General features: G+C 44.8%; 1 protein-coding gene across 1 annotated transcript in view; it reads left to right on the forward strand.

Moving 5' to 3' along the window:
- LOC140714066 (furin-like) overlaps positions 1 to 16896 on the forward strand; it is a 152056-nt gene extending 135160 nt beyond the window's left edge. Inside the window, exon 15 of the mRNA XM_073024769.1 lies at positions 10815 to 16896. Within this exon, the coding sequence (XP_072880870.1) occupies positions 10815 to 11383 (569 nt within the window). The 3' untranslated portion in view covers positions 11384 to 16896. The remainder of the gene's footprint in view (positions 1 to 10814) is intronic.
- The last annotated feature ends 645 nt before the right edge of the window (positions 16897 to 17541 follow it).

Genomic DNA, 17541 nt, shown 5'->3' on the forward strand with positions numbered 1-17541 from the left:
TCCAGCTTGTGACTAATGTTAAATCTGAGTGATTGGCAGGTGTTTCTGGCAGCTCTTTGCTCATGTTTGTTGGCTTTATTGTTGCACCAATTTGGTTCATTCCTGATCCATGCACCCCAGTCCAAGGGGCTTTGCAAACCTAATTGTTTTAAACAAAAAAGGTGGATTTTGTAACTTGATTGGGAATCAAGTGAAAACAAAAGCATGAATTAAGCTGAGCCCTGCTGGTATTAAAATTCAAGTCATAATATTTGTATTAACTGAGGTTAATTACAACTTGGATCTTATGCCACTGCATTGTAACATTTGAGATGAAAAGCCAACACATCAGATTGCACCATAATGTTAATCCCCAAGTCACTGCCAACTTGTGAAGAGTAAACAGTTGTATGGAGAAACAAATAGTTTAAAGAAAACTGAAGTGAAAATCTTTAGCTCAAAATGATGAAGTTAGTAACTAAAGGGAGGGGAATAAAAGCTGAAGTTGCTTGGAAAGAAGAGAATTGGCTTCCTCCATTGTAATTGCAAGAGGATGTGGAAATCCAGAGGAACGCACAAATGCTGGAGGAAGTCCAGGTTAGGCAGCATCTATAAATAGCATTTTGGGCTGAGACTTTTCATTAGGACTCGTGTATTGTTCTTCCATTAAAGCAAATTTTAAAATTATCCCTGTGTGAAGTTTGTTACAAAACTGAATCACAAGTCATGTATATGTCTGTCATTAAAGGGACATGGCTCCTTTCTTAAAGTGTACTGTGCATGTATACAGTGCCCCAGTAATATAAATTATCCCCAATCTGCCTCATTGCTCTTCAATTCAAGATTCAAAGTTCAAAGTAAAATTTATTATCAGAGTACATAAATGTTACCACATGAAACCCTGAGATTTGCATACTTAGCAAATCTATAGAGCAGTAACTATAAGCAGGATCAATGCAAATATAAATGGCAATAAATAATGAGAGCATAAAATAATAAGATAGAGTCCTTAAAGTGAGACCATCGGTTGTGAGAACACCAGAAAAGGAATGAGTAGTATTGCTTAATATCACTTCCAGTACACAAGTGTAAAGGAGAACAAAATGATTGTTATTCTGGATTTGATGCAGCACAAAAAAAAGCACAATGAGATAAAGATTAAAAAAAAAGAAATATGAACATAAGATAGCTTATATACGCAGATTGGTTGAATGTCCATTAGGTGACACTAGACGCAAGAGTATCTACATGAGGTGACTGTGACAGGAAATGATAAAGTAGTTTGTGTAGTTGGTGTGGAATGGTGGGTTAGTGGTGGAGGTGTTGAGTCTGACATGGATGCTATTTTGCGTCCTCCCTGATGGGAGTGGGACAAACAGTCCATGAGTAGGATGGGTGGGATCATGTTACTGGCGTTATAAAACTCTGGTTCAGTCACATCTGGAGTATTGTGTACAGTTATGGTCACCCCACGAAAAGAAGGATGTAGGGGAAGGTGCAGAAGCGGTTTACCAAGAAGTTGCCTGGTTTAGAGGGCGTGTGCTATCACGAGAGGCTGGATAAACCTGGGCTGTTTTCTCTGGAGTGGCAGAGGCTGAGGGGAGATCTAATGGAGGTTTATAAGATTATGAGAGGCATAGATAGAGTGGACAGAGAGTATCTGTTTCTTAGAGTTAAAATGTCTAATACCAAAGGCCATACATCGAAGGTGAGAGAGGGTAAGTGAATGGGAGGTGAGGAGTAAGTTCTCCTTACTCAGTCATGGATGCCTGGTATGGTGGTAGAGGCTTTTAAAAAACATTTAGATAGTCACGTGAATGTCAGAAAGACAGAGGGATATGGACATTGTGTAAGTAGGAGGGATTAGCATTTGGGTGCTTTACCTTTTAGCTGGTTTGGCACAATATTGTGGGCCAAAGGGCCTTGCTTTCTGTGCTGTACTCTTCTGCTCTATGTTTTTCCGGCATCTCAGTATGTATGTCATCAGTTGTGAGTAGGCTTAGGGCAGGGTTGCTCTGGGCATTTTTGACTACTCATTGTAGAGACTTCCTATCCACCTCAGTGCAGATTCCATACCATGCACGTTCGGATGTTCTCTACTGCGCATCTGTAGAATGATGTGAGTATAGGTGTGCAGAGTCCAGCTGCCTCAAAGTAGGTGCATTGATGAGCTTTCTTGATTGTGTATAATGTGTTCTGGGACCACGAGAATGTGTGCATGATGTTGACTCCCAGGAGTTTGAAACTGCTCACAGTTTCCACTGCCATGCTGCCGATGCAAGAGGGGTGTGAATGGTGCACGTTCACCTGAAGTTGTTGATTAATAATTAAATAGATGAAGTACTGGTTGGTTGAACTGATCAAACATGAATCTTCTATTGGTAAAATGTAAGAATAATTTAGACTGCAAGCTCCCATTGCCCATCTCTAGATGTGTTATTAACATGTTTAAAAAATCACCAGCTTCTGGCCTCTTGATGGTCAGTGCACTATATTTAAGTTAGACTAGGCTCTGTCTGTTGACTGGCCAGCAGTAGGAGTGTTGTAGTCTGCTTCTGGAGGTAGAGTGAAGGACGGGGCAGGAATGATCGAACTCCAGTTCATGTGAATGCATGAAGGCCACATTGAGCCTGGTTTCAGTGTCCTCTGTTTAAGTAAGGTAGTGTGGCGACCCACTTCCTAGTGCACTCGAACCGGCTCACAAATAGCCAGCGCGCCAGCACAAAGGCCAGTCCCAAAAGGACGCCAGGTCTGCTTCACCAGCAAGGGGAAAAACCCACGCGGGACTGTGAATACGTGCCCCCTACAGCATCCGCGCCCAGGGAGGGCGGGATCAGGGAGGCTTTAAAGCAAGGCTGTGAAGTTCAAATAAAATCTTCTTTAACTGCAGTTTACCGACTCCGTGTCGTTATTTTAGCGCTGTGTGTAGCACACCGCTACAATTGGTGACCCTGACAGTCCAAACGATTTTTGGACCTGAGATGACCGACGCCGCATCTGTTCATGCGGTTTCGTTGAAACTGCCAAGCTTCTGGACGCTGCGACTTCACCTATGGTTCCAGCAAGCAGAAGCCCAATTCCACGTTCGGCAGATAACCTCGGAGGACGCACGTTACTACTACGTGGTGAGCTCCCTCGACTAGGACACAGCGGCCCAGGTTGAGGAGTTCATACAGTTTCCCCCAGTGGACAGCAAGTACACGGAATTCAAAGCCCTGCTCATAAGGACTTTCGGACTCTCACGGCGCGAGCGGGCTGCCCGCTTTCTGCACCTGGATGGTTTGGGAGACAGACCTCCATCGGCTTTAATGAATGAGATGTTGTCTCTGGCCGGAGGACAGAAGCCCTCCCTCATGTTTGAGCAGGCATACGCCTGCTGCTGTCCGACGCAGATTTCAGCGACCCCCGGAAGGTGGCAGCCCGGGTGGACTTGCTGTGGAAGGCCAAGAAGGTGAGTGGGGCGTCCGTCGCACAGATCACCAGGCCACGTTCCCAGCAGCAAACCAGACCAGGCCCGGCCACAGAACCCGCTAACCCCAGAGGCAGGGGTGAGGAGCCCAACGAACAATGGTGTTTCTACCACCAGCGGTGGGGCGCAGAAGCCCGCCGCTATAGCCCGCCCTGCAAGTTCCCGGGAAACGCCAGGGCCAGCCGCCGCTGATGACTACGGCGGCTGGCCATCGGGATAGCCTCCTGTATGTGTCGAACAAGAGGTTGGGATGCCGTTTTTTGGTCGACACCGGTGCCGAGATCAGCGTCTTACCTCCGATGAGTTACGACACCCGCAACAGGGCACCAGGTCCCCCCCTGAGGGCCGTGAACGGCAGCACGGTAAGGACCTACGGCACCCGTACGGTGCAGCTACAGTTCGGCTCCAGCCGGTTCACGTGGGACTTCACACTGGCCGCCGTAGCCCAACCGCTTCTGGGTGCGGATTTTTTGCAGTCTCACAGCCTGCTGGTCGACCTGCCGAGGCAGAGACTGGTCCACGCCGAGACCTTTCAGACGTTCTCCCTGGGAGAAGCCCAGTTGCCAGCCCCACGCCTCGACTCCGTCACGCTGTCCGACAACGACTTCACCAGAGTCCTGGCGGATTTCCCATCGGTTCTGGCACCGCAGTTCACGGCAGCCATGCCCCGACACGGCGTACAGCACCACATCCCGACCCAGGGACCACCCCTCCATGCCCGTGCTCGAAGGCTTCCCCCGGACAAGCTCCGACTGGCGAAGGAGGAGTTCAAGAGGATGGAGGAATTGGGGATCATCTGGCGGTCCGACAGCCCATGGGCCTCCCCCCTGCACATGGTGCCCAAAGCGACAGGGGGCTGGAGACCATGCGGCGACTACCGCAGGCTGAACGAGGCTATCACACCGGACCGCTACCCTGTGCCGCACATTCAGGACTTTGCAGCAAACCTGAACGGCGCACGGATCTTCTCCAAGGTAGACCTCATCCAGGGATACCATCAAATCCCGATGCATCCGGACGACGTCCCCAAAACGGCTCTCATCACCCCTTTCGGCCTTTTTGAGTTCCTCCGCATGCCGTTCGGCCTGAAGAATGCCGCACAGACGTTCCAGCAGTTAATGGACGCGGTGGGACGTGACCTGGACTTCGCATTCATCTATTTGGATGACATCCTCATAGCCAGCAGCAGTCGTCAGGAGCATCTGTCCCACCTCCGTCAACTCTACGCCCGACTGAGTGAGTACGGTCTAACAATCAACCCGGCCAAATGCCAGTTCGGGCTCGACACCATCAACTTCCTGGGCCACAGGATTACTAAAGACAGGGCAACCCCTCTGCCCACTAAGGTAGACGCGGTCTGCCATTTCCCCCAACCCACCACAATCAAAGGCCTTCAGGAATTCGTAGGTATGGTCAATTTCTACCACTGCTTCCTCCCTTCAGCTGCCCGAATCATGCGCCCCCTGTTTGCCCTGCTGTCGGGGTCTGGGCAAGGACATTACCTGGGATGAGGAGTCTGCCGCCACTTTCATTAAAACGAAAGAAGCCTTGGCAAACACCGCGATGCTAGTGCACCCCAGAATGGACGTCCCTACCGCCCTCACAGAGGACACATCTAACACGGCAGTCAGTGGGGTACTGGAGCAACTCATCGCGGGTCACTGGCAACCCCGGCGTTTTTCAGCAAACACCTGCGGCCACCCGAGCTCAAATACAGTGCTTTCGACCGGGAATTGTTGGCGCTATATCTGGCAATCCGGCATTTCAGGTACTTCTTAGAAGGTAGGCCCTTAACCGCGTTCACGGACCACAAGCCGCTTACCTTTACGTTCATGAAGGTGTCCGATCCCTGGTCATCCCGCCAGCAGCGCCTTCTGTCCTACATCTCTGAATACACGACGGATGTCCGGCATGTCTCGGGTAAGGACAATGTCGTGGCGGACGCGCTCTCTCGCCCTAACATTCATGCCCTTTCCCAAGGGGTAGACTTTGAAGCACTGGCAGAGGCGCAGCAGGCAGACGAGGAGATCCCGAGTTACAGAACCGCAGTCTCCGGTTTGCAGCTCCAGGACCTCCCCGTAGGCCCAGGTGAGAGGACCCTACTCTGTGATGTCGCCACCGGCCAGCCCCGTCCCGTCGTCCCGGCACCTTGGCGGCGACACGTTTTCGACTCCATTCATAACTTAGCGCACCCCTCCATCAGGACAACCGTCCGGATGGTCTCCAGCAGGTTCGTTTGGCATGGACTCCGCAAGCAGGTCAGTGAATGGGCCAGAACGTGCATGCACTGCCAGACGGCCAAGGTGCAGCGGCACACCAAAGCTCTGCCGCAGCAGTTCCACCCCACCCACTGGCGTTTCGACCACATTCATGTGGATATCGTGGGCCCCCTGCCAGTGTCGCGAGGAGCGCAGCACCTCCTCACTATCGTGGACCAGTTCACAAGATGGCCAGAGGCGATCCCGCTCACCGACACCACCTCCGAATCTTGCGCCCGGGCACTGATCGCCACCTGGGTGTCCCGCTTTGGTGTACCGGCCCACATTACCTCCGACAGAGGCGCCCAGTTCACCTTCAGCCTGTGGTCAGCTATGGCCAGCCTTTTGGGGACTCAGCTGCATCACACCACTGCCTGCCACTCACAGTCGAACGGTCTGGTGGAGCGTTTCTACCGTCACCTAAAGTCGGCTCTCATGGCCCGCCTGAGAGGAGCTAACTGGGTGGACGAGCTTCCCTGGGTCCTACTCGGCATCCGCACGGCGCCCAAAGACGATTTGCACGCCTCGTCGACCGAGTTGGTGTACGGCGCACCCCTGGTCGTCCCCGGGGAGTTCATACCAGCCCCAAGGGGGCAAGAGGAAGAACCCGCAGCAGTCCTGGGCAGACTACACGAGAGGCTCGGTGACCTGGCCCCCATACCCACTTCACAGCATGGGCAGAACCCGACCTGCGTACCCAAAGACCTGCAGAACTGTAAGTTTGTGTTTGTACGAAGGGGCGGGCATCGGCCACCGCTGCAACGGCCCTATGAGAGGTCGTTTACGGTGCTTAGGAACAACGGGTCCACGTTCGTGCTGGACGTTGAGGGGAGAGAGGAGGTTTTCACGGTGGACCGACTCAAACCGGCCCATGTGGACTTGGCGCAACCGGTCGAGTTTCCGGCACCGCGGCGCAGAGGCCGACCTCCCAAACAGGGTCCGGCCCAGACTGTGGACATTGGGGGATGTATCGCCAGTTCTGGGGGGGGGGGGGGGGGGGTTATGTGGCGACCCACTTCCTAGCGCACTCGAACCGGCTCACAAATAGCCAGCGCGCCGGCACAAAGGCCAGTCCCAAAAGGGCGCCAGGTCTGCTTCACCAACAAAGGGAAAAGCCTGCAGGGGATTGTGAGTACGTGCCCCCGACAGCATCCGCACCCAGGGAGGGTGGGATCAGGGAGGCTTTAAAGCAAGGCTGTGAAGTTCGAATAAAATCTTCTTTAACTGCAGTTTACGACTCCATGTCGTTATTTTAGCGCTGCGTGTAGCACACCGCTACAGTAGCTCCATTTTACATCACTTCCACAGCCAGACATAGAGCTGTGCTTAGTCTCAGGGATTGAGTCATCTGGATTTTATCATTAGAAAATAATTGGAAAAATAGTTTGAAAAACTTCTTCAAAGTTCATTTTATTTGTGCACCCTGTTAAAAGATTTCTGACCACCGTATATTTACTTTGCAGGTATAGTTTTGTTAGTTTTTTTTAAACTGATGACGACTGGGTTGCAACAGATTTTAAATCCCACATATTATTTTTTGATAATCTTGTAGGTTAAAATGTGGGCCCTGGGGCCTGTACTGCACTGTAATGATCTATGATAAGACATCTTGCAAAGGTAGTCTGGTGTTTATATCTCCCTTTGAGCCAAATTTGTCTGGGGGAGCTTTTTAAAAGGTGACCTTAAAAATGATTTACATTTTTTTGAAGTTAACTGGTTCCTTTCTGTCATTTTAATTTCTTTCACTTTCTGTTTCACAACTTACTCTGCTCTACAGTACTTTTAAAGGAGTGTGAATTAACAAACATCTTCAATCTGATTTTTTTTTAATTGGGGGAAAAGTCTGAGTGTGGGATTAAAAATTTCTGATATTATTACCTGCACTATAGGTCTTCCCACCCTGTCGCTTGTATACCTGGACTATCCCTCTTCTCACTTATAAAAATCTTATTCCTTCTCTCAGTTCCTCCGTCTCCACCACATTTGCTCTCAGGACAAGCTTTTCATTCCAGAACTAATGTGATGTCCTCCTCCTTCAAAGAAAGGGCTTCCCTTCCTCTACCATCAACTCTTCCCTCACCCACATCTCTTCCATTTCGCACAGATCTGCCCTCACTCCATCCTCCTGCCACATCACCAGGGGTTGAGTTCCTTTTGTCCTCACCTACAACCCCACCAGCCTCCACATCCAGCACATAATTCTCTGTAACTTCCACCATCTCCAATGGGATCCCACTACCAAGCACATCTCCCTCCTGGTACTTATCCTTGCAAGCAGAACAAGTGCCGTACCTGCCCCTGCACCACCTCTCTTGCTACCATTCAGGGCCCCAAACAGTCCTTCCAGGTGAGGCAACACTTATTCTGAGAGTCTGTTGGGGTCATCTACTATATCCTTTGCCCCTGGTGTGGCCTTCTGTATATCAGTGAGACCTGACATAGATTGGGAGACCACTTCACTGAACATCTATGCTGTATCAGCAGAAACAGAAGGATCTCCCTCTGGCCACCCATTTCAGCTTCACTTCCCTTTTTCAGTTCTGATGAAGGGTCTTGGCTTGAAACATCGACTGTTTGCTCTTTTCCATAGATGCTGCTTGATCTACTGAGCTCCTCTGTCATTTTGTGTATGTTGCCTTAAAACGCAGGTGTTATCTCCAGTATGAGAAATGGCTGGTTAAAAGTTTATGCTATGTTTCTGATATGTTATCCTTTGCTTATCAAAATGAGCTTCCCACACCCTAAAAACAAATATAAGGCACTTAATTAAAAAATAATTACTGTTCCTTGAAGTGTCAATGATCCTTCAAATAAATGCTGATAAATTTTTTTGGATGATGTCCCAGACTGGTTTAATTATTTTGAATGCCAATGTCAGAAGTTGGGAGCTGGAGAAGGCAGCCACTGCAGAAAAACATCAAAGGGAACCAGCTTAATGGGTACAAATTGGAGCAATGACTGGTGTTTTACAATAGTAACAGCTTTAGTTGTACTTGTTCGTTGACAAGTATGCATGCTCCAACATAGTATTTCAAGATTGTTTAATGTCATTCCAGTACACAAGTGTAAAGGAGAACAAAATAATCGTTACTGTGGATCAGATGCAGCGCAAGATAAAGAACGCAGTAACACTTTTTTCAAAAACCACAATAAATATAAATATTTAAGATAGCTTATGCACATAGATTCAAGAGTGTCTGTACATAAGGTGACTGACACAAAATGATAAAATAGTGGTTGTTGGGGCATGGGTTAGTAGGTGGAGGGGTTGATCAGCTTTGCTTCTTGGGGAAAGTGATTGTTTTTCAGTCTGGTGGTCCTGGCATGGATGCTGTATACCCTCCTTCCTGTTGGAGTGGGACAAACAGTCTGTGAGCAGGGTTTAATCATGATCATCGGCCCAGTGTAACCTTAGTGATGTGCGCCAGTGGCTGAACACTGGTTTTGCTTGAATTACCATTCATTGCTATTTCAAGCAGTGCAAAGAATTAACAGTAAGTGCAAACACCCTCTGAAATCCTGGCTATTTAAGATCGCGATATAGAATTGTAGTCAAATCCCCTTTGCAGTGCCTGTTTCAGTTCTGGTTGAACCACAGTTTTTAAGACTCCAATTTGATTCCTTTAGAACATAGAGGAGCAGGAGGTCTCAAGATGGCACTTATGGAGTGAAACTGTTTTAGGCTTCGCTCCAATCCTTTTACTTTTTTCTACCTACAAACACCCCCTAATTGACCTGTTTATACCTATTCTAAAGGGGTTCATACTTATGAAATCTTTTTCAACTGTTTGAATCATTTTCAACTCATTAAAATGTCTAAATCACGAGAACCTAAGGAATCAAAACAGACGAAAGATAAAAAAAAAAGAAAAAAAACCATTTATAATATGATCATGAAAATACAGCCAGAAGTATCAGAAAAAATTAAGAAGGAATGGGGAAAAAGAACTTCATTGTCTTATACTCACTGAGCAGTGGGAGAAAATTTTACAATTAGTCAATTCCTCTTCTATTTGTGTTAAACATGCCCTAATACAATTTAAGGTTGTACATAGGGCTCACATGTCCAAGGATAAACTTGCTCGATTTTACTCTCATGTTAATCCAACCTGTGACAGATGTTATTCTGAAGTAGCTTCATTGACCCACATGTTTTGGTCTTGCCCTTGTTTGCAAAATTATTGGAAAGATATTTTTGGTACTATTTCAACAGTTCTGAATATCAAATTGCAGCCGCATCCTATTACTGCAATTTTCGGTTTACCAATGGTGGATAATATTTGTTTATTCCCCTCAGCTCGATGGATGATTGCATTTGTTACATTAATGGCTAGAAGATCTATCCTAATGAACTGGAAAGAAATTAATCCTCCAACTATATTTCAGTGGTTTTCTCAAACTATCTCTTGTTTGAGCTTAGAAAAAATTAGAAGTGTTGTCTTTGATTCTTCAGTTAAATTTGAAGAAACTTGGAGACCATTTATCCAACATTTTCATATCAGTTAAACTGACTTTTCCTAAACCCTGCTACTATTATCCTTAATTATTTGGATGGAGGTGCGGAGTTATTGACGCTACTGTGTATATTTGACATAATGCAATGGCCCATGTTGGTTAGGTTTTTTTTTCTTTTCTTTTTTGGGGATTTTTTTTCTTCTTATTTACTCCCTTTTTTCGTAATTACTATGAGTAGCAGAATGTGGTGAATCTGTGGAATTCATTACCATGGACACCAAAGAGGTCAAGTCATTGGGTATATTTAAAGTGGAGGTTGATTACTTCTTGAGTAGTCAAATGTCACAGGGAGAAGGCAGGAGAATGGGGTTGAGAGGGGCAATAAATCACACCATTGATAGAATGGTGGAGCAGATTTGATGGACCAAATGGCCAAATTTTGCTCCTACATCTTATGGTGTGAAAAGATTAGAGACACCCCAGACTTTGAACTTTGATCATTTGAACCAAAATGAATGGCAAATTAACAAATGATTTTGCAATATGTCCAATCCAGCATTAAGTGTTATATTCTTCTGTCTTGTCCCATTTCAGTAGCTACGGAGCAGTCTACTAAAATTATTCCTGACATATTTATTTTTCTTCTCTCATAGAATGTAATGAAGCATTTTTTCTGCACCAACAAAGCTGTGTGGAAAATTGCCCACCTGGTTTTTACAAAGAAATCATCGATGGTCCCCTCGTAAACAATGAACTATTTCCGAAAGTCTTGGCCTGCCTTCCTTGTCATGCTTCTTGCCGCACATGCAATGGCTTCACTGCCAATCACTGCCTTTCCTGCCTTCCTCATTCACGCTACAATGAAGTTGAATTGAACTGCTCGCCTCAGATGCAAGTCAGCAGAGAGTCGCCCCTGGAAGATGAGGAAGTCATGGAGCCTCTAACTGGCTCCCACGTACCAATATGGTTTGCGTTAACCATCTGTGCCTTTATTATAATGGTCTTTTTTATAATATTTGTCGTTCTTCAGGTGAGATCAGGATTCCAGTTTAGCAAGGTGAAGGTCTACACACTTCAGAATGGGAAAGGGATTATATCTTACAAAGGAATTCCTGACACCTGGAAGGACGGGGATTTATCCGAATCGGATTGCGACGAATTTGATGTTGAGGGCCAAAGTGAGAGAATGGCTTTTTTAAAGAAAATACAAAGTGTCCTCTAATATTTTTTTTTTCAAAAGTATCCTCTAAGTAATGAAGGGTTACCTATCTATCATTTTCATGGACTTCAGGGAAAGGTGTCTCTAATGGACAAGAAATCCACACACTCGCTTTTATCTGGAACATCCCTTGTAGCTGAACTGTTTAATACTGGAAATTGGGCATTTTTCACAGCTCTTAACTGAGGTAGGTACAGACTTCTCTGTGGGATATGGTCAGAATGGTTGAATAGTAATGGTAGGAAATCCCAAATTTGTGTATAAAATTGACAAGTGATTTGGTTACATTGAAGTCATTTAATTAAGTGGACTTCTTGCAGTTTAGAAAATTATTGGAAAATTATTTTAATCACTTTGATTGAAAATTGAAGCCTTTCTAATATTTGATAGTGGTTTAGTTCTGTAGCAGTAGTGACAGTTTCAAGGGGTAACATTTTTTGCACTTTAAAAAGAAATTAAAACTTCCATCCCTTAAAACCCTCACTGAATTGTGGCTGAAGTTGGAAGTAATTTATACGTCTTTCTCTCTGACTTGTAAGGCAAAATAGGAAGCACTCTAGTGTTTGAGGCATTGGAACTTTATGGATTAAGGCTCAGCATAGTGAGGCTGTCAGAACTGTTCCTGCTGAAAGTGCATATGGATGCAAGTCAAGTCTGATCTCGATCCCGTTCATCCAACGGCATTTCCTTCTGCAGCCCAAACCCAAAGATCAGCACCTTCAGCAGAGACGTGGGGAGTGTTCCTCTGTAACACCTTTGCTTTCCAGTGGAGGTTGGACACAGACAGTTCTGGGGGAATAAAATTATCAGAGGTTAAGTATGGAGCTCTTTGTGGCTCATTGCTTTGCAATCTTTGGTATTCCTAGGTGAAATTGTCATGTACCTTACTTAGACAAGGTCTGGCATCAAATCCAGGCCTTACTTTGGGACAACAGCTTCCTTTCTTCTGCAAGATTCCTTGGCTGTGCACTGTCCATACAGACTGTAAGAGGCAAAACCTCTGACTGAAGGGATGGACAGTAAATCAAAACTTATCATCTATGCAGAGGGTGTATGGTTTTGAGAGTGGTGCTGGGGGAGAGAGGGCTTGATAATTCTTAAGGAGTAGTGTACCAATTTGGATACCCAGGATGCCACCTCCCTATTTATTGCACACCATGCAATTTAGCTGTTGATGCACCTCTCCTCAAAAGCACTTTATATAGATGTTAGTTCCTACCTGGCTTACAATTTTCAGATCGAACTTCTATTATTTTATTTGAAGCACTGGTTGTAAGCACGTGGCTTGCATTTTTTATGGGGAAGGAAATGCTTGTTTATATGACTAAAAAAGCAAAGTCAGGCAGGTTTAAATCCAGTGTGTTCATGTGATTAAAACAGTGGTATTCCCATTCTCCTGACCTTTTCCAGTATGTTTGATACACGTTTCTTCATTGAGCCACAAAATATTTCATGTTCTGAGGAGACACTGTTGAGGCATCTCTGCCATTTAAGGGAAATATTCCCAATGGGTGACAAAGTGGCTGAGGTGCTTCTTTTGGTACCCTACACAGGTCAATCTGGAAAGAGCAGAGTTCTCCTCCAGTTCTAAAAATCTGATTTAATGTAAAGTCTGCTCTCCACTTAATTCCAAGTAGACAGCTGTAGTGTACAGAGCACTCAATTGTTTAATTGGCAACATGGTTTGAAGATCGCAAGCTGTTGTACCTGGAGCAGAGGTAAATTAACAGAACAGTGGAATTTCCCTCAGTGTCTGACCTGTACTCTATGCCAAGAGTGTTTAACAGAAAATAGGAAACTTTATCCTATGTCTAAGTGCTGTACTTGTCTTCATTATATGACTATGGCAAAAACCACCTATGATATAGAACTGTCCACTTGGGAACCTCTCTCCCCATTCTGAACATGAAGTTCACAAATTTGTACCTACTGATTGAGTCATGAAATGAAGCCTTGAGATGTCCTGTACAGTTGCGTAGTGTTTCTACCTCATTAGCTCAGTTTAAACAAGGTGTGTTTATCCCCATTTACCATTCGTGCCTCCTGGCCTGAGAGAACATGCTTAAAGTTGTGGCGAGTAGCTGTGAAAAATGTTGATCCTCAGTGTCTGAGCAAATACAACGAGCACAAAACATCACTGCGTTTGGGTAAGGATAAGTCTTTTTCAAAGTGAGTGTTCAGAACTTTGGGTCAAAGGCATTCCCAAATCATCAAATCTGTCTCAGGGTGATTCACTGACACCAACAGTTCTCTCGGTGAAGCAAGGGCATTGTCTCAGAATTTTTTACATTATTTTTCTCATGTATCAATAATAATGGATGAGACCGATAAATTATTTACACTTTGGAGGAGTTGCTCACCAATCCATACTCAGAGCTTTGCTGTAGCTGCCAACATGAAGTGTATTTAATGCTGTGTTTTCAGGGGAGATTCTGGTCGCTTTTGGTTTTGGCTTGTCTAATATACTTGCATTGGCACAGTGCAGAACAAAATCAAACTTCAACCAATCCTGCAATTCATGACCTTTCACTATTAACCAAGACACTTCTCATAGCACTGCATCCTGGTGTTTCAAATTTCAATCTTTAGAAAGATTAAAGAAACAATTGACACAAGCAGAAAGGCCACATTCAGACCCTTGAGCCACTTTGCAAATTTTCACAGCTGTGGTGATCAGATAAAAATTCTAGGCAGCATTGATAAAGCTCATAGAATATCACAGGTTCCGGGAGAGCTTCAAGGAAGTTGAATCGAGCTTTGATCACAGAATGGTTACTGCCAGGAATAGTTAGTGGAGTATCATTGAGTTCTTATGATACATCTCCAACTGGGCATTTAACCAATTTCAAATTCATTGTCAGGGTGATGGGTGGAAAAAATTGAAAGCACAAGTTACTTGGGATGGAGAGAATTTAGCTGAACCTTGAAAAACTGGGTGTTTTCCTGTACTTGACTGGGCTAGTGAAATGTTGTTGCACGTAGGGAATTAAATTTTATTCTGCAGGATAACTTTGCAAATTGTGAAGCACGTCTACAGTGAAACATTGTAATTGTATTGCCGCTGTTCTGACAAGCCAAATGAGGTACTGTGAGAAGGGTTCTGTTGGACCCTGGCTAACTATGAACTGTGCAATAGAAGTCTTGTCCTCAATTGACCAAAGCCAGTGAATTAGTTGGGCCCCTACATCCAGCACTGCTCCATCAGGGAAACTGAAGAGTTTTCAAAAGTTCCTGTTGCTGGGTTGGTATCAGTATTCTGGCTTAAATGTGTAGGTGTGAGCAATGGGTCCCAACCTGGCAGTGGGGCTCTTTCCCAGTGGGCTGTCTGTTGATTGACAGGCATCTCATAATGTGTTCAGCAGGGATGTCCGGTTGTATATCCTCAACCTATGAAGAAATGACACAGTCACAAGTGCTGGCGTTACGCTGGAGGATGGAAGCCACTTGGTTGGCGTTTGTACAAACCATGTTGAGTAGCGGGCTAACACAAAGCATTACACAGATCAGACAGAGGGTTTATGAGTGTTGGAAGAGACAGTTCAGGCATGTGTCATCTAACAGCCTTGCAAATCATTAGGTTATCTCTTGACTTTGCACTATTTTCATATGCACAATTCTCTTTCTATGTCAATATCAGGCACCAAAATCAATGTGCAGCACCCTTACTGAAATCCTGGTAAAGCTGGGTCACTGTGGCTTCTTTGAACTTGGCACCATGTAACTATTATTTTAATAAAAGCAATATAATTACAGGCCTTGGGGTGGGGGCAGGTATATGTTGTAAATTGTAATATATATATATTATAAACAATGATTTGATAATATGCAACTTAAAATGTAAAAGAATCAAAGTATGTGTGTGTGTCCGTCAGGGGAGTTGATTGTCCCAGTGCTGTGTTGGGTAAGGGGATGGAGTGACATCGCCTAATCTGCTATGTTTTGCAGTGCGTTGTGGGATACCCAAGTGGGGATATGGACGGACAGGGAGCAGAGCTGTATTTCATAATGGTGTAGCAGCCATCTTGTGCGGGTACTCCTCTAAACTCGTGGAGGTGTCTTGCTGCCCGAATCCTGACCTGCACTTCATTGTTGGTGCCACATTTAGAGCGATTACCTCAGACTCTGCTCCATTGTGTCCATCCCCAACATAGCTTTTCACTGTCAAATGTTAAACAGCTCCACCTTCTGACATTTGTCAATGCACTTTAGTCTACTGATGAACCCCAGATGCTGTACTCAACAAATCAGCATTGTTCTGGGAAACTTGTTCCAGCATTTGGTTAAAACACAAGCCCATATCTATTGTTGTACTAAGTTGGAAGGAAGAGCTGATAAAATATTTCATACTGTCTGGATTTTTCTGAACAGCTTATTAACGCAGCAGAATATGCAAAAATTAAGGAATAGATCAATGTGGTTTCTGACCTTTCTGCACAGCTCCTTTGGCAGTATTCTGTGCAAATGCTAGTTACCCCAGCATCTCCATAATTAGTTGGAAATTTACAAATAATCATTAGTTCTTCGCATTCCTGCTGGTTGATCAGTCGCCATTACACTTTGCCCGAGCTAGATAAAAACAAATTTGCTGAAATGTTTGCACATTGAGATGGTTTATAATTCATTATAAAAGACAGCACCTCATTGGGTTCTGGTCTCCTCTCCCCCTTCTCCCCACTCCAGTGTAGTTACATTGCACTAATATATTTAATCATTCCAGATCTTGTCTTGTGCATAAAGCAGTCACAAAATCGGGTCTTGTTGAAAGATTGACCAAAGACTTGAAAGGAATGAGTTGTAGTTCTCCAGCTGTAGGGGGAAAAGACTGATGTGTGTTCACCCTGTCTCTGCCCCTTATTATTTTATTATCCTCATTCCCTCTTCAGTGCTCCAAGAAAAAGCTAGTCTGTCCAACCTCTTCCCATCACCAATTCCTTGGTGTCTTGGCAACATCCTTGTAATTCTTCTAATGTTGCTGAGGTTTGTTGGTGGAAAGCAAAGTTACTGTCTCAGTGACTATTCAGTGACGTGCCATTTTAAAGTGCACAAGTTGGTTATTGGGCTATGCTGTGATGCCTTGTGTGATCAGTTACCTATTCATACACTGTACATAGGCACTTGGGCTCATCACTTGGTGTCAAGCCTTTGGTCGAGATGGGAAGAAAATTGGGGAGATACTGGGTTGCAGAGGGCGAGAAGAATCAGAACCCAAAATGAATCACCGATACTAAATTAAAAGGGCTGCATAAACTCATTTCCAGTCTTATTCCACAGTGCATTGCACTAAAACACAGATGATGACTGCTTGCTGTGATGTGAAGTCCTATTGCTATAATGCTGATATTCTGGATGATTTACTAAGATAAGTAAACAGACATATTTTTGTACAATATTATATAGTACACAGTAATTTTCTTGTAATATAAAATGGCTTAAAACAAATTACTCATTATTTAATGGATGTGGAAATATTGTCATAGATCTACTTAAAGAAATTAAAGACTTTTTCAAAGCAACAATGTATTGTTTTCTTTCTCCATTTAGACCATTAGATATAGGAGCAGAATTAGCCATTAGCCCATTGAGTCTGCTCTGTCATTTCATCATGGCTGATCTAACCTTCCTCTCAGCTCCAATCTCTTGTCTTCTCTCCGCAGCCTTTCATGCCCTGACCTATCAAGAGTCTATCAACCTCTGCCTTAAATATACATAAAGACTTGGCTGCCACAGCCGCTTGTGGCAAAGAATTCCATGGATTTACCACTCTGGCTAAAGAAATTCCTGCTCATCTCTGTTCTTAAGGGATGCCCTCTATTCTGAGGCTGTGTTCTCAGATCTTGGACTCTCCCACCATAGGAGACATCCTCTCCACATCCACTCTTTCAAGACCTTTCACCATTCAATAGGTTTCAATGAGGTCACCTGTCATTCTTCTGAATTCTCATGAATACGGGCCCAGAGCCATCAAACACACTTCATATGACAGACCATTCAATTCTGGAATCACTTTCGCGAACCTCCTTTGAATTCTCTGCAGTTTCAGCTTATCCTTTCTAAGATGAGGGGCCCAAATCTGCTCAGAATACTCTGTGAGGCCTCACCCATTATAAAGTCTCAACATTACATCCTTACTTTTATATTCTAGTCCTCTTGAAATGAAGGCT

This window comes from Hemitrygon akajei, chromosome 21 (assembly GCF_048418815.1).
Source record: "Hemitrygon akajei chromosome 21, sHemAka1.3, whole genome shotgun sequence".
NCBI lineage: Eukaryota > Metazoa > Chordata > Chondrichthyes > Myliobatiformes > Dasyatidae > Hemitrygon > Hemitrygon akajei.